We start from the raw sequence: 21,305 nt of genomic DNA, 5'->3' as shown, positions 1-21,305 counted from the left end.
GCCACCCCCCAGGCAGCTGCCTCCAGGTGCGCGGGGAGCCCAGGGCCTGGCACCGGAGCGGATGGAGGGGAGGGTGAGGTGAATATGTCAGTTTATCCCCACACAAGTAGTGACCTGTCGGGGGGGGGGGGCCGGGGAAATATTTGGGATGACGGAGCGGCTGGCCCTTTAAGGCTGCTGTAACAGGACACCTCCCAGACGGGACGGGCGCGCTCTCCAGCCTGACGGCGGGCCCCCTCCCTCCTCCGCTTCCCGCCAGGCCCAGTTCAATCTGATGAGCAGCACCATGGACCAGATGAGCGGCCGCGCAGCCCCGGCCAGCCCCTACCCCGCCGAGCACGCGGCCAGCGTGCCCACCCACTCCCCGTACGCGCAGCCCAGCTCCACCTTCGACACCATGTCGCCCGCGCCCGTCATCCCCTCCAACGCCGACTACCCCGGGCCCCACCACTTCGACGTCACCTTCCAGCAGTCCAGCACCGCCAAGTCCGCCACCTGGACCGTGAGTGCCCCGCCCCCAGCGGGCATCGGGGGGCGCGGGGCGGTGGGAGACACGTCCTGGGCGCGAGGGAGGTCGAGCGGGGTGCTGGCGGTCCGGCTGTCCACACAGGTTCCCACCTGGCCCGGGCCGCCCCACGGGAGGAGCGTCGGCAGGAGGCGTGTCTCGGGGCTGGGCAGTGTGGGTGTGCCCACCCCTCGGACGTGCGGCCAGAGCCGGCCAGCCTCCCGAGGGCGGGGGGAGGGGGCATGGATGTGGCTCCCGGGGAGGTCCATGGGGCGGAGGCTGACCGCCCTCGCCGAGACTGTCGAGGCTGTCGGGCCGGCATTCCTGTGCTGAGGTGGGGGCTCTGGTTTGCACCTGTCCGGGATGGGCAGGGGGCATGCGGCTCTGCTGCCAGGAGCCACCTGGGCCGGTGCATGGAGGCTCCTCCTCCGGGCAGTGGGAGGTCGGCACCGGGGAGCTGGTCGTTGGCGGATGTGGGCTTTGCCCGGCGCGTGGCCTCCGGGCTGTCATCTCCACGCACGGCCGTGAGGCAGGGACATCAGGAGAACCCGCTGCCACGGACTCCAGGTCTGACCAGGGGGAGTGAGCCAGAGTGCATACCGTCCCGCGCACCTGACCCCGCAGCTGGGCCCTGGCTGAGCGCCTGAGTTTCCATGAACTCATGAAACCACTCAGCAACCCACAAGGTAGAATCTGCCATTGTCCTGTTTTACAGCCAGGGAAACTGAGTCATGGGGAGGGAAGACGCCTTCCCTGGAGTGTGCAGATGGTAGGTGGGGTGTCGGCCTGGGGAGCCAGGGACTGGGCTCAGCCCTGAGTTCCTCACCACATTGCGGCCGAGACAGGAGGGGCTGCCTGCCAACAGGGATGCCAAGCCCCCAGGCAGACCTCAGGCCCCCCTCCAAGGGCAGGGCACACAGGGCATCGGGGGAGGGGGGAGGCAGCCGCAAGGCCCTCTGGGTCTCCTGTCCACCCCCCAAAAGGGGGAGAATGAGTCGGGCCCTGGCACCCATTCCGGGGACACCTGGCAACGCCACCTCCTCCAGGGAGTAGGCCGTGCTTACACCACCTGGAAACGGGAACCGATCAGGAGGTCTATGCGGGGTGTCTGTCCTGCCCCCCAGGAGCAGTGAGCAGGTGACCCCATGCTCTGCCACTTTAAGAACCCACTGCCCTGAGGGTGAGGCTGTGGTTTTCCCACGCTCCTGGGGGTGGGGGAGACGATGCCGGTGGGGCGGGGCCACAGGGACCCTGGGTCAGGCTCTGTGGGGCCAGTCCCGGGTCTGGTCCCCCTGCCGCTGTTTCTGGCCCCTGCTCGGGCTGTGGCCTCCCCCGGGGGCCAGCCCCTCACTGAGCTCAGGCTCAGGCCGACGCCAGGGCCGCCGTGGGCTGGGAGGGCAGGGCCCGCTGTGCCCGGCTCCTCACCTGTAGATTGTCTCTCCCACGCTCCTTGCAGAGAGGGCGACGAGGCTCAAAGGGGGCTCGGGGCAGGCACAGCTGGGTGCATCCTCACGCTTGCACGCCTCTGGCAAGAAGAGGTTCACTCCCCTCCGGTTCCGAGGTCACCCTTGTTCCCTGAGCCCTTCTCTCCCCTGGGAGGGGCAGCATCCCGGTCCCGTCCGCACTCATTCTGCCATCAGGGCCTGAGCAACTGGTCCCTGGGGTCCCGGCAGGAACGGGGCGGCTGGGGGGGCGGGGGGCCCTGGCTCCCTGCCTGTCCGCTGTCTGAGGATGCGGGAGGGTGTCTCCTGTGTGTGCGGCTTGGAGGGCCGCGAGGTCTGTGCTGGCCCCGGGGGGACAGGTGCTGCCCGTCTGTTGGCTGCCTCCCCATCTGGCCTCTGCCACCCTCCTGGGTGCCGCCACCGCCGCTGCCAGCGGAGTGGCCCCCGGAGGGCATGGCTTGGTCATAGTTCTCTCAGCAGTAAGTGTCCTCAGGGGTGGTCCGCCCAGAATGGAGGCAGCCCCGCCAGCCACACCAGGGGCAGGCAAGGCAACCTGTGCCCACTGCTCTACCTCCGCGCGACAGCCCCTGTCCCCCGTCCCCGTCCCCTGTCCCCCGACTCCCACGCAAGGATGTCACCCCATCCCTCCTGCTGGGCTCGAGGCTCCGCTCTCGCAGCTGAGCTGCTGCTGCTGCCAGGCCCAGGCGCTCCGCCCCCCACCCCCCGGCCTCAGGGGTGCAGGGGCTGTGGGGGGACAAACATTGGTAATGAGATTTTTGGCACCTCGGCCCTCAGGGAGCAGACCCCCCACCGTTCCCTCGCTGGCCCGGGGAGGGGTGGGCAGGCCCACGCACAGTTCAGGGCCGCCAGGCTGGCCGCCTGCTCACAGCTCTGGGGGCTCGCTGAGCGGGCGCTGCCCGGACTTGCTGCCTGGGCCCCGCGCCACGCCGGCCGGCTGGTAACTGATAGATAACTCATATTTTTCTCAAGTGCCATTCCGATTGACTGCTGCCTTCACTCCTCTTCCTGCGCAGGAAACACACCCTCGCCGCCCCAGGGGGCCACAGCTGTGAACCGGGCCTTTGGCCTCTGCCTGGCCCCGGGGGCCGTGGGGGGCATCTGCTCTGAGACTTTATGTCTCACGCCTGTTCCTTAGGCACCAGGGGTCTGGAGCCCGCAGCTCACAGGCATGTGCGTGTGTGCACAAATACAAACAACGCACACGTGTGCACACACGCAAACACCACTCAGGTGCACGCACGTGCAAGCACCGTGCATACATGCAGATGGACACATGCACACGTGCGCAGGCCTCTCCCGGTCGCTGCCCAGGGTTCTGACAAGCCCACCCTCCGCCAAAGGCCGGAAGGAGGTGGTTTCAGGCAACAGCAGCTGGAGAAGGGACTTGTGCTAACAGGGACCAGGGCCAGGGCCAGGGCAGGGCCAGGTGGGAGTTAGGCCGTGGAGGGGGCTGCTCAGTGCAGGGGGAGCACCTGCTCTGAGCCGTTCTGGCTGAGGCTTGTCTGTTTAGGTGCATCTGGGCTGAGGGGTCTTGGACCGGGGGCGGGTGGAGCCAGGTGCCGGTCCCCATTCCCCACCCTCCGCCGGACTCCCCGCGGGTTGGCCGTGATGGGGACAGAGGCGACAGGAGTCACAGGAGCAGAGGGAGGAGCAGCCGTGGGGGGAGGCGTCTGGACGCCGCCCAGCCCTGCTCACCTCTGCCTGCTCCCGGCTGTGCTGATGCTGAGATGCGGGGCGGGGGCTCTGAGGGCAGGCGGGAGCCTGGGTGAGGGTGGAGGCCCCGCCCAGCCTTGGGCCGCCTCCGGGCGGCGAGGGGTCCTGCCTACAGTCTGCAGGGCAGGCAGCCGGGGGCACAGCCGTGAGGTTTGGCACAGTGTGGCCCCTTGGGGGGGGCAGCCTGGAGCAGCCCTCACGTGACCTCCAGCTACCCCAGACCTGGCGCACTTGTGTGTGTGTGAGTGTGCGTGTGTGTGTGCGTGCGTGTGAGTGTACATGCGTGTGAGTGTGCGCACGCGCAAGTGTGCAGTGTGCGCGCGCACGCGTGTGTGTGCACGAGTGTGCGTGTGCGAGTGTATGAGTGTGCATGTGTGTGAGTGTGTGCACGAGTGTGCGCACGCGTGCGTGTGTGAGTGTGCATGTGTGTGCGTGCGCGCGCGCGAGTGTGCAGTGTGTGCACGAGTGTGCATGTGTGTGAGTGTGTGTGCGTGAGTGTGCGTGTGCGTGTGTGCGTGTGCGCATGTCCATCCTTGGGGCAGCACCGCACTCCCAGCCCAGGAGGAGCGTGTGGAAGGCGGCGGGAAGCTGAGGCTGCGGGACTCCGGGGTGGAAGGCGACTGAGTCAACGCTGCTGGATCCGGGAGAACACGTTCCAGCCGCTGGGAGGTTTGCAGGCGGGAAGCGAGCGCGGAGGTGCCCCAACACGACGCGCCCCAGTGCGTTATCCTGGCGTATGGAATGCGCCCGTGGAATTAATCCCTCCTGGCACCGGCGGCGGTTATGCGCACTTGAAGCCAAGGGAAGCGTCCGTTCATGTGGAGACAAACGTGGGTCATTAGGGGGACGAGAGCTCTCGCTGTGGGCGCGGGCTCCCTGCAGGCGGCCCTGGCGGGGATAGGACCCGGCTTGGGGCCTGTGTTGGGGTCACCCCGCCTCTCGGGCAGCTGGGGAGCCCCTGGGCCTGGGGGTCACAGAACTTACAGCCTCCCGCACCCCCTGGTTTTGGCAGGGGACACGCGGGACAGCCCTGGGAGGCAGGCGTCAGCCCCATAGTTTGGGGCTGTGGGTGGGACATGGCACAACGGAGGTCTGATGGAAAAACATCTATTTGCTGGGTCTTTTTGTTGTTGCTGTTGAACCCAAAGATATTTTCCCGTTGATTTTCAGGGAGAGTGGGAGAGAGGGAAGGACAGAGAAACATCGATGTGAGAGACACATCGATGGGTTGCCTCCTGCACGAGCCCTGACCAGGGCAGTGGCCGGGGAGGAGCCTGCAACCAAGGTCCATGCTCTTGATGGAAATCGAACCTGGGACCCTTTGGTCTGCAGGCCGATGCTCTATCCACTGACCCACACTGGCTAGGGCTGCAGGGTCTTGTTTCCCAAGAGCCCCCACGTCACAGGTCCGTGCCACAGGGATGAGGACACCGATGCTCAAAGGTCAGGTCCCTGCTCACAGTCACCTGTCAGCGAAGGCGGGGCCACACCCGGCCCATCAGCACCTGGCTCAGCAGCCAGGGGCCCCCTATTTAGAACACGGAACTCTGCTGGCCCCAGGGCTCCCGGGACCCTGATGAGGTTCAGCGAAAACCTCGGTTGCCTCCACCTGGAATGAAAAGCTGAAAGGACCGCACAGGTCCGGGGTGTGCGGGTCCCCAGGCTCACAGAGACCCCGGGCCTCCCCCGCTGGCCGGGAGTGGGGCTCATCTACTGCTTCCGCACAGAGGGGGGCCCTGAACTAAGGACTGCCCTGCAGCTTCCGGGGCAGGAGGGACAGCGGTGGGAGGGCCCTGCGCATCGGCCACGGCATCGCCATGGCCCGGCCCCCTCCCTCCTCTCCCACAGGCACCTGCCCTGGGCCAGCGCCAGCCCCGGAGCTGCAGGACACGGGAGGGAGCTGGCCCTGTGGTGCCCGCGGGCACCGGGCCCAGCAGCAATCAGAATGGCGCGCCGCAGCCAGAGGCTCCGAGCCTGTCCTGCAGGCAGAGGTGCCCGCCAACCCCAGCACCTGCCCAGGTGGGCCGGCCCTCCCAATCCCCAGGGCAGACGAGGCCAGGCCAGCCAGGGAGCATGTGCGAGGTGGGAATGAGGGCCGGGCGGCAGGGGAGGGCCCAGTCTGCGGCGGGCAGAGCCACTGGCCACCAGCCTCCGCCCCTCTGCACCCAGGGAAGCTCTGGGGCCTGGCCCACAGCCCCCACCGGGTCCCTGCCAGGACGTTTGCCCACGAGGCCCACGGCGGGGAGGGCGGGCACCTGCCTGCCTGCCAGGGCAGCTCTGTGGGCGCTCAGCTGGTGGTCAGAAGGCAATCTGTGGGCAGGGTGACCCCTCTTTGGACCTGGCTGAGCCTGCGGGACACGGCCACCATGTTTGCCTGTGCAGTGGGAGCTCTGGGCTTCCTGCAAGCCCAGCCCTGTCCCTGAGGCCTCGGGACACACCCTGCTCACCCTCGGCCCCCCTCGGGGCCCAGAGGAAGCCAGAGGAGGTGCCTGGCCTACAGGCTAAGGCCGTGGTCGGCAAACTGCGGCTCACGAGCCATATGCGGTTCTTTGGCCCCTTGAGTGTGGCTCTTCCACAAAATACCACGTGCGGGCGCGCACGTACAGTGCGATTAAAACTTCGTGGCCTGTGCGCAGAAATCTCGTGAGCCGCAGTTTGCCGACCACTGGGCTAAGGACAGAGGGAGGCCCAGACCTGCGGCCACCACAGCCCCTCCCCGCCCTGGGCCAGGCCATCTCCTGCTGCCCCAGCTTCTGACGTGGCCTCTGACCTGCTGGTGCCGTGGCCTCTCTCCTGGGTCAGCTCAGCGTCCACCTGCTGCCCCCCCCCCACCCCCAGACCTTAGCCCAGCACTGAGCATCCCAGGCGTCGCTGCTGGCTGAGCCCAGCGGGATGAGCAGGCCTGAGGGTCCCTGAGGCGGGGCATCTGGGCGGGGGGGGGGGAATTTGGGGTCAGGCTGCCAGGCTCCCTCTCCCCAATGGGCAGCTCCTGCCCCTGCCTATGTGGTCTCCCCTGGACAGGGCCCTGCTCACTCAGCGCCTGTGTGTTTCTGTGTCCCACTGACCCTCCTCTGGGCTCTGGTGAGGGGACCCGGCCATCAGCCTGCGTGGGGGTGTGTTAGCATGTCCCCTCCCAGCCCCGTCCTGGGGATCACAGCAGCCTCTGTGAGCTGGCATGTCCGGGGCCAGGCCTGGCTCTACAGGTGATGGGGGTCCCTGCAGGCCCCAGCCACCGGCCCCGGGCACTTTGGGCGCTGCCTGTAGGCTGTCTTGTGCGTGCTCTGAAGCAGGCTGGGTGGTTGTCTCAAGTGGCCCTGCCTCCTCTCAAGGCTGGTGGCTTCCCTGTGACCTTGTCCCAGCTCCTGGCCCCTGTCAGAGCCCAACCTGCACTCCCGCTGAGCAAGACAGAGCTGGGCAGTGAGGCTGGGAGTGAGGCTGGGAGTGAGGCGGGGAGTGAGGCTGGGCAGTGAGGCTGGGAGTGAGGCTGGGAGTGAGGCTGGGTGTGAGGCTGGGAGTGAGGCTGGGAGTGAGGCTGGGCAGTGAGGCTGGGAGTGAGGTGGGGAGTGAGGCTGGGAGTGAGGCTGGGAGTGAGGCTGGGAGTGAGGCTGGGCAGTGAGGCTGGGAGTGAGGCTGGGAGTGAGGCTGGGCAGTGAGGCTGGGCAGTGAGGCTGGGAGTGAGCTGGGCAGTGAGGCTGAGAGTGAGGTGGGCAGTGAGGCTGGGAGTGAGGCTGGGAGTGAGGCTGGGCAGTGAGGCTGGGTGTGAGGCTGGGAGTGAGGCTGGGAGTGAGGCTGGGCAGTGAGGCTGGGAGTGAGCTGGGCAGTGAGGCTGAGAGTGAGGTGGGCAGTGAGGCTGGGAGTGAGGCTGGGAGTGAGCTGGGCAGTGAGGCTGGGAGTGAGGCTGGGAGTGAGGCTGGGTGTGAGGCTGGGAGTGAGGCTGGGTGTGAGGCTGGGAGTGAGGCTGGGAGTGAGGCTGGGCAGTGAGGCTGGGAGTGAGGTGGGGAGTGAGGCTGGGAGTGAGGCTGGGCAGTGAGGTGGGGAGTGAGGCTGGGAGTGAGGCTGGGAGTGAGGCGGGGAGTGAGGCTGGGAGTGAGGCTGGGAGTGAGGCTGGGCAGTGAGGCTGGGAGTGAGGCTGGGAGTGAGGCTGGGCAGTGAGGCTGGGAGTGAGGCTGGGAGTGAGGCTGGGAGTGAGGCTGGGTGTGAGGCTGGGAGTGAGGCTGGGAGTGAGGCTGGGGAGTGAGGCTGGGAGTGAGGCTGGGAGTGAGGCTGGGCAGTGAGGCTGGGCAGTGAGGTGGGGAGTGAGGCTGGGAGTGAGGCGGGGAGTGAGGCTGGGAGTGAGGCTGGGAGTGAGGCTGGGTGTGAGGCTGGGAGTGAGGCTGGGAGTGAGGTGGGTAGTGAGGCTGGGAGTGAGGCTGGGAGTGAGGCTGGGAGTGAGGCTGGGAGTGAGGCTGGGCAGTGAGGCTGGGTGTGAGGCTGGGAGTGAGGCTGGGAGTGAGGCTGGGCAGTGAGGCTGGGAGTGAGCTGGGCAGTGAGGCTGGGAGTGAGCTGGGCAGTGAGGCTGAGAGTGAGGTGGGCAGTGAGGCTGGGAGTGAGGCTGGGAGTGAGGCTGGGAGTGAGGCTGGGCAGTGAGGCTGGGTGTGAGGCTGGGAGTGAGGCTGGGAGTGAGGCTGGGCAGTGAGGCTGGGAGTGAGCTGGGCAGTGAGGCTGAGAGTGAGGTGGACAGTGAGGCTGGGAGTGAGGCTGGGAGTGAGCTGGGCAGTGAGGCTGGGAGTGAGGCTGGGAGTGAGGCTGGGAGTGAGGCTGGGCAGTGAGGCTGGGAGTGAGGCTGGGAGTGAGGCTGGGAGTGAGGCGGGGAGTGAGGCTGGGAGTGAGGCGGGGAGTGAGGCTGGGAGTGAGGCTGGGCGTGAGGCTGGGAGTGAGGCTGGGCAGTGAGGCTGGGAGTGAGGCTGGGAGTGAGGCTGGCAGTGAGGCTGGCAGTGAGCTAGACAGTGAGCTGGGCAGTGAGCCGGGAAGTGCCGGGTGACAGGCCCCATGAGGGCTGGAGCGAGTGTCCTTGGCTTCTGTCACCTTGGAGAGCCCTCCCCACCAGGAAGGAGAGACGATCCCTGACCCCCGCTTGGGTTTGGGAGCTGGTGGCCTGGGCTCCCTGTGGGCCGCGTGCTGCAGCCGTGGGCGTCCCAGGGTGAGAGGGTCTGGGCCCTGGGGAGGGGGGTCCACAAAGGGGCCTCGGCTCCAGAGTGGAGAGAAGCGTGGCTCTGAACACGGGCGCACACGCGCACAGAAAGCAGATAAAAGTGGGCCCTAAAAAACATTAAAAAAACAGCCCCCCCACCCCCCCCACCCCCCGCAGCCCGGTCTTCCAGAATCTGTTGTAACAGATTCGCCCGAGCTGGTTAACGGTATTTGCGGTTTGCAAGATGCTGCATGTCCCTGGGAAATGACAGACAAGTTATTATCACCTCCCCACTCGCCTCCTGCCCGAGCCTGCCCACGGCGGGCGCTGGGCACCCCGCTACTGAGGAGTGGGCGCCAGGAATTAACAGCTCCGTGCCTCGCCCGCCACCCACCACCGCCGCCTTCTGCCCAGGCCCCATCAGCCCTGCCGGACCGACCTCAGCTCCCAGCCAGGCCGGCCCCTGGAGGACTGGGCGTCGGGGAGAGGGGTGGGGTCAGAGGAGGGAAAGGGGGGCGCGGAGAGGGCAGGGTGGGCATACCCCAGCGTGTGGGCACAGCATTTCCTGCCAGCGTGGGGGATGCGCGCCCCACAGCAGGCAAGTCTGGGCGGCTCCGTGTCAACAGCCGAAGATAAATAAGATTTTATCGGCTCCGAATCTGTTGAAACACATCCATCTAGCGGTTCCGGGGAAGGAGCGGAGGGAGGGCGGGCGGGAGGGCGTGTCTCCACGGGACCTTTCCCACAGGCCGGCGGGGACCTGTCCCTTCTGCCCCGTGTCCTCAGCGCCCACCCAAGGCCCGGAGCTCTGGGAGGAGGGGCACCCGGCGCCCGGGTGGGGGCTCCTGCTGGTCACACCGGCTCGACCCCAGGCTTGGCCCTCCAGGCTCCCCTGCTACCCACCCCCGGCCGCCGATGTCACACCTGATGCTGCCAGGTGTGGGGACCAGGGCCGCGTGGCCCTTGTTGGGTGGGCAGGCAGCTGTGTGCCCGAGAGCCCGGTGAGCAGGCGGCAGGGAGCCCAGTGGGGAGTGGGCCGGCCTCGGATTGGCGGTGACCTCACCAGGACGCAGCGGGAGGGAGGGAGAGGTGCTCCCCGCGTTCTGCCTGCGCCTGGCCCACCCGCTGCTTGCCCAGGTGAGGCCCTGCCACCCCTGGCAGCCCCTGCTTTTGCCGGCCCAGCCCCGGGAGGGGCGGGCGCCTGTGGGCCCTGCAGCACCAGGGACAGCTCCCCGCTCCTCCCTGGGACGGGGTGACCATGAGCGCCCCCTGCCCCCCTGACTGCGCCATGGCCAGCTGCCGCAGGTCCCCGTTTCTGGGACTCTGACAGGGAGTCCAGACCCCATGAGCACCACTGGGGCCCCGCCCCCACGAGCTTCCAGGGGGCTTGTGTACGGAGCTGGACTCGGCTGGGAGCGGCCCGAGTCCCATCCTCACGGCCCGCCTGGCCGGACCAGGCTCCTAAGGCGGGAGCCCCTGCGGCTCAGACCCAGGTCTGTCTGGGGGCTGCGCGGATTGGGGGACCATGGGCACGTCACTCAGCTGCGCTTGGAGCCCGGCTGCACCCCCGTAGGCTGGTGAGCCCCGGTGGCCTCCCTCCCTGGCCTCTCCTGCCCCCTGTGCTGGGGCTGCCGAGGCCCGCGGCCCCACAGTCCCCTGTCACTCCTGGCCCGGCACAGAGGTTCACGGCAGGAAAAGCCAGGCGGGCAGACTGGGTGGATCGGCTCCCAGCTCCACTCTCCCCTGCCCCGGCTCCCTTCCTGGCCTCGACTGTCCTCATCCAAGAAAGGGACCCAGTGGGACTTGTCACCCCAGGGTGGGGCCCACATAGAAAGCCCGTCCTCGAGAGCCTGGGGAGGGGGCGCCTCGCGGGCACACAGGGAGGGTGTGGAGCTGGGACTGTGGCCTCATCCCCCCCTCCGCCCCGCCCCGTCCAGTACTCGCCACTGCTGAAGAAGCTGTACTGCCAGATCGCCAAGACGTGCCCCATCCAGATCCAGGTGTCCTCACCGCCGCCGCCGGGCACCACCGTGCGCGCCATGCCCATCTACAAGAAGGCGGAGCACGTGACCGAGGTCGTGAAGCGCTGCCCCAACCACGAGCTCGGGCGGGATTTTAACGAGGGTGAGGCCCCAGCCCCAGCCCGGTGCCCGGGAGCAGCAGGGCTGTGGCGGTGAGGGTGGGGGGTGGGGGATGAGCTGACGGCGGGCTCAGCGTCCCCCCATTTCCTCCCAGCTCGGCCGGCTGGGGCCGCAGGGGCAGGTGCCTGAGCAGAGCCGGGCAGGGCTGCTGGGCCTGGCACCCCCAGGGCACCAGGGCTGCTGGCCTGCGTCCCACCCCCTAGGCCCAGGGGCCAGGCCCTGAGGTGCTGAGTGCGGGACACACCTGGCCTGGGGTGGCCAGACCCGCTGGGCACCTCTGAGGCCGAGTCCCCTCCCGGCAGGACAGTCTGCCCCCGCCAGCCACCTCATCCGCGTGGAGGGCAACAACCTCTCGCAGTACGTGGAAGACCCGGTCACGGGCAGGCAGAGCGTCGTGGTGCCCTACGAGCCCCCGCAGGTAGGCCGGGCAGGTGGGCAGGGCCACGGGCACCTGTGGGGGGCGGGGCAGACACTTGCAGTCACCTCAGCCGGCAGACTCGTTTGTCCTGTGTACCCACATGAAGTCCACGGCACCGAGCGCCCCCCTCACCCCAAGGTCCTGCTCCTGCGGCCCCCTTGCCCTCAGGCCGCTCTGGGCACTGGGTCCCCATCTATGGGGTGGGGGTGGCTAATGATCTCTGAGCTCAGCCCTCCTCTGTCCCCCTTTTTTTAAAAAAATATATTTTTATTGACTTCAGAGAGGAAGGGAGAGGGAGAGAGAGATAGAAACACCAATGAGGAGAGAGAATCATTGATCGGCTGCCTCCTGCCCGCCCTCCACTAGGGATGGAATCCACCCCCGGGCATGTGCCCTGACCGGGAGTCGAACCGTGACCTCCTGGTTCATAGGTCGACGCTCCACCACTGAGCCCCACCTCTCTCCTCTTCCCACCTGTCTGTTCCCACACACAGGACTCAAGGGTGGAAGGGCCGAGGCCGGAGGACGGGGGTTCGTTGGGTACAGTGGGAGGGCAGGGGCATAAGAGAGACCCCAGTCAGGACACAGCACCTGTGGGGCCTGGAGATGAGGGGTGACCGCTGGAAGGTGGGGGGTGGGGGAGGGTCTGCAAGAGATGGGCAGGATGCAGAGACCCTGGGGGGTTGGACCTTGACCTGGAGGCAGCGGTTCTGGGGGTGCCATTTTGGAGCCGATGTGGGGCCTGGCTGGGATGAAAAGCTGGGGGTGGAGAGAAGTGGGGGTGGGGGCCGAGGGTGATGGTGGGATGGGGGCCAGGACGGGGTGGACAGCGAGCCCTCCTTTCCTCTACCTGCTTCTGAAACCAGCCGAGACCCTAAAAGCTGTTCCTGCCCCCCCCCCCCCGCACGCCTTCCAGGCCTAAGAGCAGCACTTCGATTAGTGGGCCCAGGGCCCAGGTTGGGTGTGATTGCCCTGCCCTCTCTCCCCCTTCACCCTGGCCCCACCTTCACCAGCCAGGGCTGGCCTGGCCTGGAAAGCAGGGCTCTCCTGCCCCCTGCTGGCTGTTCTGTGAAAGGCTCAGTTTTCCTAAGCCAGTGACCAGCGGTTAGATTCTGAGCCGGGAAACCATGACAACCTCCCATTTTGTGTTGCCGCATGGTCAGGAGTTCTGGGTTCAAGTCTCAGTCCTCCACACACTCCCTGTCAGCAGCCTGTGTGTCCACTTCCGTTAGGCGGTGTGTGCTGGGGCCGGGGGTCTGCCCGGCAGTGCAGGGCACCCTTGTGCCCAGGAGAGCCCACACCGTGCACATACACACCTGTGCCCACTCGCACCCAGCCTCCAGGACTTGACCTCCAACCTGTGCCAGGAGCGATGGTCAGGCAACCAGACCATAGCACTCTGTGCCTCTTGGCCATGTCTGAGCTCATTTGGTACCCAGAGCCAGCACAGTGCTTGGCATTCACATGAGTGAATAGTTGCATGGATGGGGGAGGGAGGGAGGGATGGATGGATGGAAGGATAGATGCAAGGATGGATGAGTGGATGGATGGATGGATGATGGATGGATGGATGGAAGGATGGATGAGTGGATGGATGGATGGATGGAAGGATGGGTGGGTGGATGGATGGATGGATGGGTGGGTGGATGGGTGGATGGATGGATGGATGAGTGGATGGGTGGATAGAGGGTGAATGTATGGGAGGAAGGAAGAATGCATAAATGGATGATGGATGGATAGATAGATGGATGGATGAGTCGATGGATGGATAGATGAGTGGATGGATGGACGGATGATGGATAGAGGGTGGGTGGATGGATGGATGGATGGGTTAATGGATGGGTGGATGGATGATGAATGGATAGATGATGATGGATGGGTGGATGGATGGATAGGTGGATGGGTGGATGAATGGGTGGGTGGATGGATGGGGGGGTCGATGACAAAGGACCACAGAGCATGCCCCCCTCCCCCAAGCCTCCCCAGGGCCAGGACCAGCTGTGAGGGATGGTGCTTTGAAGGCCAGGAGTCCCCACCCCAGTGGGTGGGGCCCACGTGCTGACACTGAGCCCTTGCCCCACCCCTGTAGGTGGGGACGGAGTTCACCACCATCCTGTACAACTTCATGTGCAACAGCAGCTGCGTGGGGGGCATGAACCGCAGGCCTATCCTCGTCATCATCACCCTGGAGAACCGCGAGTGAGCACACGGGGGCGGGGGGGGGGGGGGGCTAAGGGACGCAGCCCTGCTGCCGGGGCGGGGGGGGGGGAGGTTGGGGGGGGATAGACAGGGAGGCAGAAGAGGTGGGCCCGAGGGGGGGGGAGACAGGGAGGCAGAGGAGGTGGGCCCAAGCTGGGGGGGGGAGACAGGGAGGCAGAGGAGGTGGGCCCGAGGGGTGGGGGAGACAGGGAGGCAGAGGAGGTGGGCCCGAGGGGGGGGGAGACAGGGAGGCAGAGGAGGTGGGCCCGAGGGGGGGGGAGACAGGGAGGCAGAGGAGGTGGGCCCGAGGGGGGGGGGAGACAGGGAGGCAGAGGAGGTGGGCCCGAGGGGGGGGGAGACAGGGAGGCAGAGGAGGTGGGCCCGAGGGGGGGGAGACAGGGAGGCAGAGGAGGTGGGCCCGAGGGGGGGGGGACGGGGAGGCAGAGGCGGTGGGCCCGAGGCGGGGGGAGACAGGGAGGCAGAGGAGGTGGGCCCGAGGGGGGGGGGACGGGGAGGCAGAGGAGGTGGGCCCGAGGGGGGGGAGACGGGGAGGCAGAGGCGGTGGGCCCGAGGGGGGGGGGACGGGGAGGCAGAGGAGGTGGGCCCGAGGGGGGGGGGAGACAGGGAGGCAGAGGAGGTGGGCCCGAGGGGCGTGGAGACAGGGAGGCAGAGGAGGTGGGCCCGAGGGGGTGGACAGGCGCTGGCAGAGGGTGCGCGGGGAGGGAGGGCCTCCGGGGCTGCAGGGGCTGCTGGAGCAGAGCTGGGCCTGGGGAGGGCAGTGGATCGCTCAGTCCCGACCCCTTGGCCCCTCACAGTCCGAGCTGGGCGGGGAGGGCGGGCAGGGCTGGGGCCTGGAGCTCACGGTCCCGGCTGCTCCCCGCCAGTGGCCAGGTGCTGGGCCGCCGGTCCTTCGAGGGCCGCATCTGTGCGTGTCCCGGCCGAGACCGCAAGGCCGACGAGGACCACTACCGGGAGCAGCAGGCCCTGAACGAGAGCGCCGCCAAGAGCGGGGCCGCCAGCAAGCGCGGTGAGCAGGGCTCCGGCCGGGGGGCCAGGGGCGGGCGGCGGGGGCCACCCCGTGTTAGTGCGGCCACCCCCGGGTAAAATGCAGGCCCGGGGGCGTCGTGAGCCTGTGTGGCCGCCGGGTCCAGCTCCATCCAGCGGGGGCGGCGGCGGGGGTCCCATTGGCCGGGTCTGCATTGTCCCGCCTCCTCCCCGCCCGCCCTCCAGCCTTCAAGCAGAGCCCCTCTGCCGTCCCCGCCCTGGGCACGGGCGCCAAGAAGAGGCGGCACGGGGACGAGGACATGTACTACATGCACGTGAGTGTCCCGGCCTGCGGGGCCCAGGCTGGCGGCGGGGGGGACGCTGGGGCCACCGGGCAGCCCGGAGCAGCCTGTCACCCTGGGAGCTGAGACCGGGCTCTGCAGGTGGCAGGGGCATGAGGGGAGAGCAGACGGGCGGACGCAGGGAGAGCGGACTCCGCCAAGTGAGGGTCTGCGCCTGCAGCTCCGAGCTTGGATTCAGCCTGTGGAGAGGCAGCTCCTCGGGGAGGGGGCAGGCATTAGGACCGCCCCCCCCCCCCAGTCTAGGTCTGGCAGGCTGCTCACTGTCACCCACGGCAACACAAGTATCACGTGATCTGAACCATCCAGTTGGCGGATTAGGTCACCACGTGCTGGGCTCGGACTGGCCTTCCGTTAGGCGAGCTTTGCACTTTTGAGTCAAGAAGGAGTCCCTTCTTCTAAAACCCCCTATTCGCTGAGTTCTTTGCCCCTGAACCCCGAGTGTGCTGAGCGCTGGGGAGGGGTGGAGAGAGGCGGGGTGAAGGCTCAGGGGCAGGGGAGGGGCGTGGCTGTGTGGACAGAGGACACCAGCCCACCCTCCTGGGAAGGAGGGAAGGAGGGCCTGAGGGTCCGAGGCGCCCGGGCTCCTGGGCAGAGGCTGCCTCCCGTCGCAGGTGCGGGGCCGGGAGAACTTCGAGATCCTGATGAAGGTGAAGGAGAGCCTGGAGCTGATGGAGCTGGTGCCCCAGCAGGTGGTGGACTCCTACCGGCAGCAGCAGCAGCTCCTGCAGCGGTCGTGAGTGCCACCGCCGCTGGGGGGGGCGGGGGGGCGCTGCCCGTGGCCAGACATCCCTCCCGAACTGCGGCCTCTGCACAGGCAGCGAGGCCCCGCTTGGCATCCCCTCCTCCAGGAAGCCTTCCCTAACTGCAGTGGCCACGGCCGGCACTGATTTCTCTCCCACCAAGGGGCACCCTAAATGCCTGCTGCCTGGAGGGTGAGGAGGGGTGGTCAGAGCAGCACCAACCCACCAACACCGAGGGCGACTCCAGTGGCAGGAGCCGCCCCACCGCCCTCCCCGCGGCCTGGGCCCGTGAGCAGGCACCTCGTCCTGGGCAGGCTGGGTGAGGAGGGAGGTGTCTCTGACCCTCCGCTCGGGGTCAGGGGTCAGGGCCCCCACCCCCGCCCCCTGGCAGGGGCACCAGGCGGAGGTGACTGATGGGCAAGCGGCGGCCTGAGCCCTGGCCCACACGGTTGTCACTTTCCGAGCAGGAGCCACCTGCAGCCTCCCTCCTACGGGCCGGTCCTCTCGCCGGTGAACAAACCCCACGGGGGCGTCAGCAAGCTGCCCTCGGTCAACCAGCTGGTGGGCCAGCCGCCCCCGCACAGCTCTGCGGCCGGGCCCAACCTGGGGCCCATGGGTGAGTCGCTGGGCGGTGGGGCCCCGGGGCGGGTTGGGGAGGCCCAAGGCTTGGCCTGGCTCCGGACAGGACGCTTCCCCCCAGCTCAGGGCCCACACGGGGGCCTCCCGCAGCAGCTCTGGCCACGGGAGCCCCCTTGGCCCAGTCCTGCTCCGGGGAGGCTGTGCCTCGCCTCAGACAGACCCCCGCCTCCCGCCAGGCCCCGGGATCCTCAACAGCCACGGCCACGCCCTGCCGGCCAACGGCGAGATGAACAGCACCCATGGCTCCCAGCCCATGGTCTCCGGGTCCCACTGCACCCCGCCTCCCTCCTACCACGCCGACCCCAGCCTGGTCAGGTATGTGGGCCGCTGCTGGGCCCTGACACTAACCCACTGGCCCTGCCCCTTCGTGGCTCCTGGGCGGCGGGCCTGGACCTGGGCCGGCCTCTGCGTGCTGCCCGCCGTCCGTGTGTCAGTCCCTCTGCCGTGTGGAGAGCAGGCAGAGGCAGAGAACTGTGGGGAGTGGGTCCCCCACAAAAGCTGGGGTTCCCTTGGAGGCTGTGCCTCAGGGGAGCACGGCCATGACGCGGTGGCCGCGTGGCAGGGTGGCCGGTGGGGTGCCCAGGAGTCGCCTGGAGGGGGCAGTGCCCACCCAGCCAGGCGGGTTCTCTCTGCAGTTTTCTCACAGGCCTGGGCTGTCCCAACTGCATCGAGCGTTTCACCTCCCACGGCGTGCACAGCATCTACCAGCTGCAGAACCTGACGCTGGAGGTACTGCCCGCCTGCCCGGCCGCCCGGCCCAGGGCTCTCACCTCCCTCTGGGGTGGGCTCTGGCCAGTTCCTGTTCTTCAAGTGTGGGAAGGGGGCTGTGAAATATGGGAAACCTTTTCCCCAAGTCGGTCCATATCCCCACCTCTGCCTTTGGCTGAAGTCCACTCAGGAGCGTAGGCAAGTCTGGCTGTGCAGGCGGTGGCTGAGGGTGGCACAGGTGGTGGGCTGGGGTGGCACAGGGGTGGGCTGGGGTGGCACAGGGGTGGGCTGAGGGTGGCACAGGGGTGGGCTGAGTGGAACAGGGTGGGCTGGGGTGGCATCGGGTGGGCGGGGGGTGACAGGGGTGGGCTGGGGTGGCACAGGGGTGGGCTGGGGTGGCACAGGGGTGGGCTGGGGTGGCACAGGGGTGGGCTGGGGGTGGCACAGGGGTGGGCTTGGGTGGCACAGGGGTGGGCTGGGGGTGGCACAGGAGTGGACTGGGGTGGCACAGGGGTGGGCTGGGTGGAACAGGGTGGGCTGGGGTGGCACAGGGGTGGGCTGGGGTGGCACAGGGTAGGCTGGGTAGAACAGGGTGGGCTGGGGTGGCATAGGGGTGGGCTGGGGGTGGCACAGGGGTGGGCTGGGATGGCACAGGGGTGGGCTGGGGTGGCACAGGGTAGGCTGGGTAGAACAGGGTGGGCTGGGGTGGCATAGGGGTGGGCTGGGGGTGGCACAGGGGTGGGCTGGGATGGCACAGGGGTGGGCTGGGGTGGCACAGGGTAGGCTGGGTAGAACAGGGTGGGCTGGGGTGGCATAGGGGTGGGCTGGGGGTGGCACAGGGGTGGGCTGGGGTGGCACAGGGGTAGGCTGGGGTGGCACAGGGGTGGGCTGGGGTGGCACAGGGTAGGCTGGGGGTGGTGCAACTGGAGATCACTGGCCCAGCTGCCAGGCTATCCTTGGTTTGGGGAAGAGGGGCTGCCTCTAGGGCTTAGAGTTTCAGACGGCAAAGGCCGGGGGGGGCTGGGCACTGGTCAGCGTCAGCGCCTCGCACATGGGAACGCAGCCTCTCAGGGCTGCCGGCATGCTGAGCTCAGCACAGACGGGCTAACCCCAAAGCCGGCCTCGAGTTTCTCCTAAACCACAAAGGACTGCCCCTGCTCTGGGCGCCGGGCCGGAAGGCGCTTTAGCCAAGGGAAGGGCAGGCTGAGGCCCAGGAGGCTCGGCTGTGGCCGCCGGAGCCCAGCCCAGAGCCACAGGCCAGGCACAGGGTTTGTCAGAGGGACCGGGGCCATTCGCTCGGAGGGCGGCCCTGTCAGCAGCCTGTGTGTCCACTCACGTCCCTGGTGCCCCGCCGTGTTAGCCCTCACGGCATGATGAGCGGGCAGGGGTGGGACACCCGGTGCTCAGCGGTGGTCTCAGCGTCCGGGAGCCAGGAGGTCCTCCAGGGCCCCGCGCATTGGTCACGCGGGTTGTAGATGGGCCCCAGGCCGTGCACAGCTCAGCAGTGACCACACGCTCCGTCCTAGCACATGCCTCACCCCTTAGCTCTCCTGGCACCTCTGTCAGGGCCCCCAAAACAGGGTGTGTCCAGGCCCCCCGCAGGGAAGGGGGGGCCCAGACTCCGGTCCTTGTGGGCCTCGCAGAGCTGCTCTATTGTGCCCCACTGTCCAGTTCCAGGGCGTCTGGGGCCCTTTAGGACAGGGGGTCCCTGGCCTCCTTCCTGGTCTTGGGGGTCCTACAGGTCAGGGGGTCCCTCGTCCCTCCTGGTCCTGGGGGCCCTGCAGGTCAGGGGGTCCCTGGCCACCGTCCTGGTTCTGGGGGCGCTGCAGGAGCAGGGGGTCCCCAGGCAGAGGGCGCGCTGGGAGGGGATGGGCAGGGCCTGCGGCTCCGCCTCCGACCAGGCCGCGCCCCCGCCGCTCTCGCAGGAACTGGGCGCCCTGGAGATCCCGGAGCAGTTCCGGCTGACCATCTGGAGGGGCCTGCAGGACCTGAAGCAGAGCCACGACTGCGGGGCGCAGCCGCTGATCCGCTCCAGCAGCAACGCGGCCGCCTTCGCCCTCGGCGGCGCCGGGGAGCTGCCGCGCCAGCGCGTCATGGAGGCGGTGCACTTCCGCGTGCGCCACACCATCACCATCCCCAACCGCGGCCCCGGCGCGGGCGCGGCGCCCGACGAGTGGGCGGACTTCGGCTTCGACCTCCCGGACTGCAAGGCGCGGAGACAGTCCATCAAGGAGGAGCTCGCGGAGGCGGAGGCCAACTGACCGGCCAGGGCGCGCGGCCCGGGGCCCGCGGAGAGCGCGCCGGGGCCTCTGCGGACCGAGGCGGAGGAGCCTGGCTTTGTCTCCTGCTTCTGCTCAAAACCTGCCCCGGGAGGCCGGACCTGGGGCCGAGCCCGGGACAAAGCCAGGCCCAGCCTCCAGAGCCCGGGAGAGGCCGCCCGTGGGCCGTGGGCCGTGCGCCTGGCCCGGAGGGGCTCGCGGAGCTGCTGCGCGGAGGGTGTGCGGAGCCAGCGATGCCGGAACTGCCAGAACGGCCGGCCGCCTCCTCCCGGCTCCGCAGAGAGTGGTCCTTAGAGATCAAAGGAGCCCAGCGGATGGACGCATGGACGGATGGACGCATGGACGGCCACACAGTCTCCGGGTCGCTGGCCGGGAGCCACCACGCAGGGTTGTGTCTAAAGCATTTCTTTCCAGGAGGTTCTCCAGACTGTGTCCCAGGCTGGGGCCCTCGCTGGACTCGAGGGTCAGCCCCCGCCCCTCGCACACTTGACTGCTCGTCCCACCCCCACTCTGCTGCCCGCCACCTCCTGCCCCCACGAAGGCCAGACTCTCGCTGGACTTGGCGAAGCTGGGAGGGGGCATTGCCAAGCGCACCGTCCCTCCTGGGGGCCCAGGGAGCTCCTGGCGGGGGGGGGGGCACCCCCAAGGCCCTGCTGTCTCCCCCAGGCCCTGCTGCCTCCCCCCCAAGGCCCTGCTGCCCCCCTCCCCCCCCCCCCCCCAGCCTCCTCTCTCGGGGACCATCAGTAGATGAGGAAGGCGGGCTCCTCAGGGCAGGGCGCCGTCGCTGCTTGATAAAACGATACCGTCTACATGGTGGATCGGCCTTCTTTCTTAAAGAAACTCGCTTTTAACATTCCCTGTGGGAGTCAGCCCAGGGGGCCCAGGACCTCGCAACAAGCAGGGCTAGAGGCTGAGGGGCTCCCCCGGGGGCCCTGGTCTGGCTTGAGGGGCTGAAGCCGGATGGAGAGGCCGCCCGGAGGCGCTGGGGCGGGGCGGGGGGAGCCCTCCTGTCCAACAGCACCCCCTCCCCTGGGTGACCATGCAAGTTGGAGGCTGGGTCAGGGAGACCCCCCTCCCCCGTGAGGGAGCCTGACAGGAGGGTCCCTCCTGGTGGCTTCTGCGTGCCCGCCTGATGGGGGCTGCTGGGAGCTGGGCTGCAGGGTAGGGATGAAGCCAGCCCCTTGTTCCAGGCAGGGGTGGGGGGTCCTGACCAGTGGGCACGCTGAGCTGAGACCCCGCTGGGGGCAGGCGTCCGGCGCTTCCCAGTCAGCAGGTCCCTGTCCCTTGCCGGGTCCCTGCGGGTCACTCCGGGCTCAGTGCCCCTGTCACTGATGGCTGCACAGAAGCAGGTGAGGCCCCCGGTGGGGGAGGTGGACACAGCCCTGGTGGCCCTGGCTTTGCTCGTGGCTGGGGACTCCTAGCTGACGCCCTTGGGTCTGGAGCCAGGGCGGCTCCCTCAGGCGCAGGGTCCACTCTGAGGAAGGGAGGTGGGTGTCACCTGCCAATTTCCTTGTAGGTTTCCAGGCGCAGAAGTCCGGGTGGGGAGGGGTGTCAGCAGGGGGGTGGGACCTCCAGTGGCTCAGAGCTCTCCTGACCGGTGAACAAGGCCGCAGGCCTCCGCCCCAAACCCTACCTCAGGGTCCCCTCCAGGCCGCGCCCTCACCCCAGGGGCGTAAGCATCCCGGCCTCCCCCGGGTTAGAAGCAGCTTCCTCCTCCGCCTGGCACCTGGGTGTGAGGCAGTGGGGCCCCCTCCCCTCCCTGCACGCGGCCCAGACCCACACACCAGCCCCTCCCTGCACGTGGCCCAGACCCACACACCACCCCCTCCCTGCATGTGGCCCAGATCCACACACCACCCCCTCCCTGCACACGGCCCCAGACCCACACACCACCCCCTCCCTGCACGTGGCCCCCGGACCCACACACCACCCCCTCCCTGCACGTGGCCCCAGACCCACACACCACCCCCTCCCTACACGTGGC

The 21,305-nt window shown here is 68.2% G+C and overlaps 1 protein-coding gene across 2 annotated transcripts; it reads left to right on the top strand.

The window, feature by feature from the left end:
* Window positions 1–265: 265 nt before the first annotated feature.
* On the top strand, window positions 266–20,137 carry TP73 (tumor protein p73; the record flags this gene model as incomplete). 2 transcript variants are annotated; one of them, XM_081085300.1, is made up of 11 exons in its annotated part: window positions 275–502; window positions 10,789–10,975; window positions 11,295–11,410; window positions 13,500–13,609; window positions 14,494–14,636; window positions 14,840–14,928; window positions 15,567–15,688; window positions 16,163–16,311; window positions 16,511–16,649; window positions 16,970–17,063; window positions 18,968–20,137. In XM_081085300.1, 11 exons carry the CDS (start codon window positions 275–277, stop codon window positions 19,301–19,303), a joined length of 1,713 nt encoding a protein of 570 aa, XP_080941426.1. In that variant the 3' UTR covers window positions 19,304–20,137. The 2 variants fall into 2 exon arrangements, with proteins under 2 accessions (XP_080941427.1, XP_080941426.1); XM_081085301.1 differs by lacking the exons at window positions 16,163–16,311; window positions 16,970–17,063 and having other exon boundaries at window positions 266–502; window positions 18,968–20,122.
* Between the last annotated feature and the right edge of the window lie 1,168 nt (window positions 20,138–21,305).

The sequence above is a fragment of the Myotis nattereri genome (assembly GCF_964212035.1).
Source record: "Myotis nattereri genome assembly, chromosome: 3".
Taxonomy (NCBI): Eukaryota; Metazoa; Chordata; class Mammalia; order Chiroptera; family Vespertilionidae; genus Myotis; species Myotis nattereri.
This window is presented reverse-complemented; position numbering and strand designations above follow the sequence as displayed.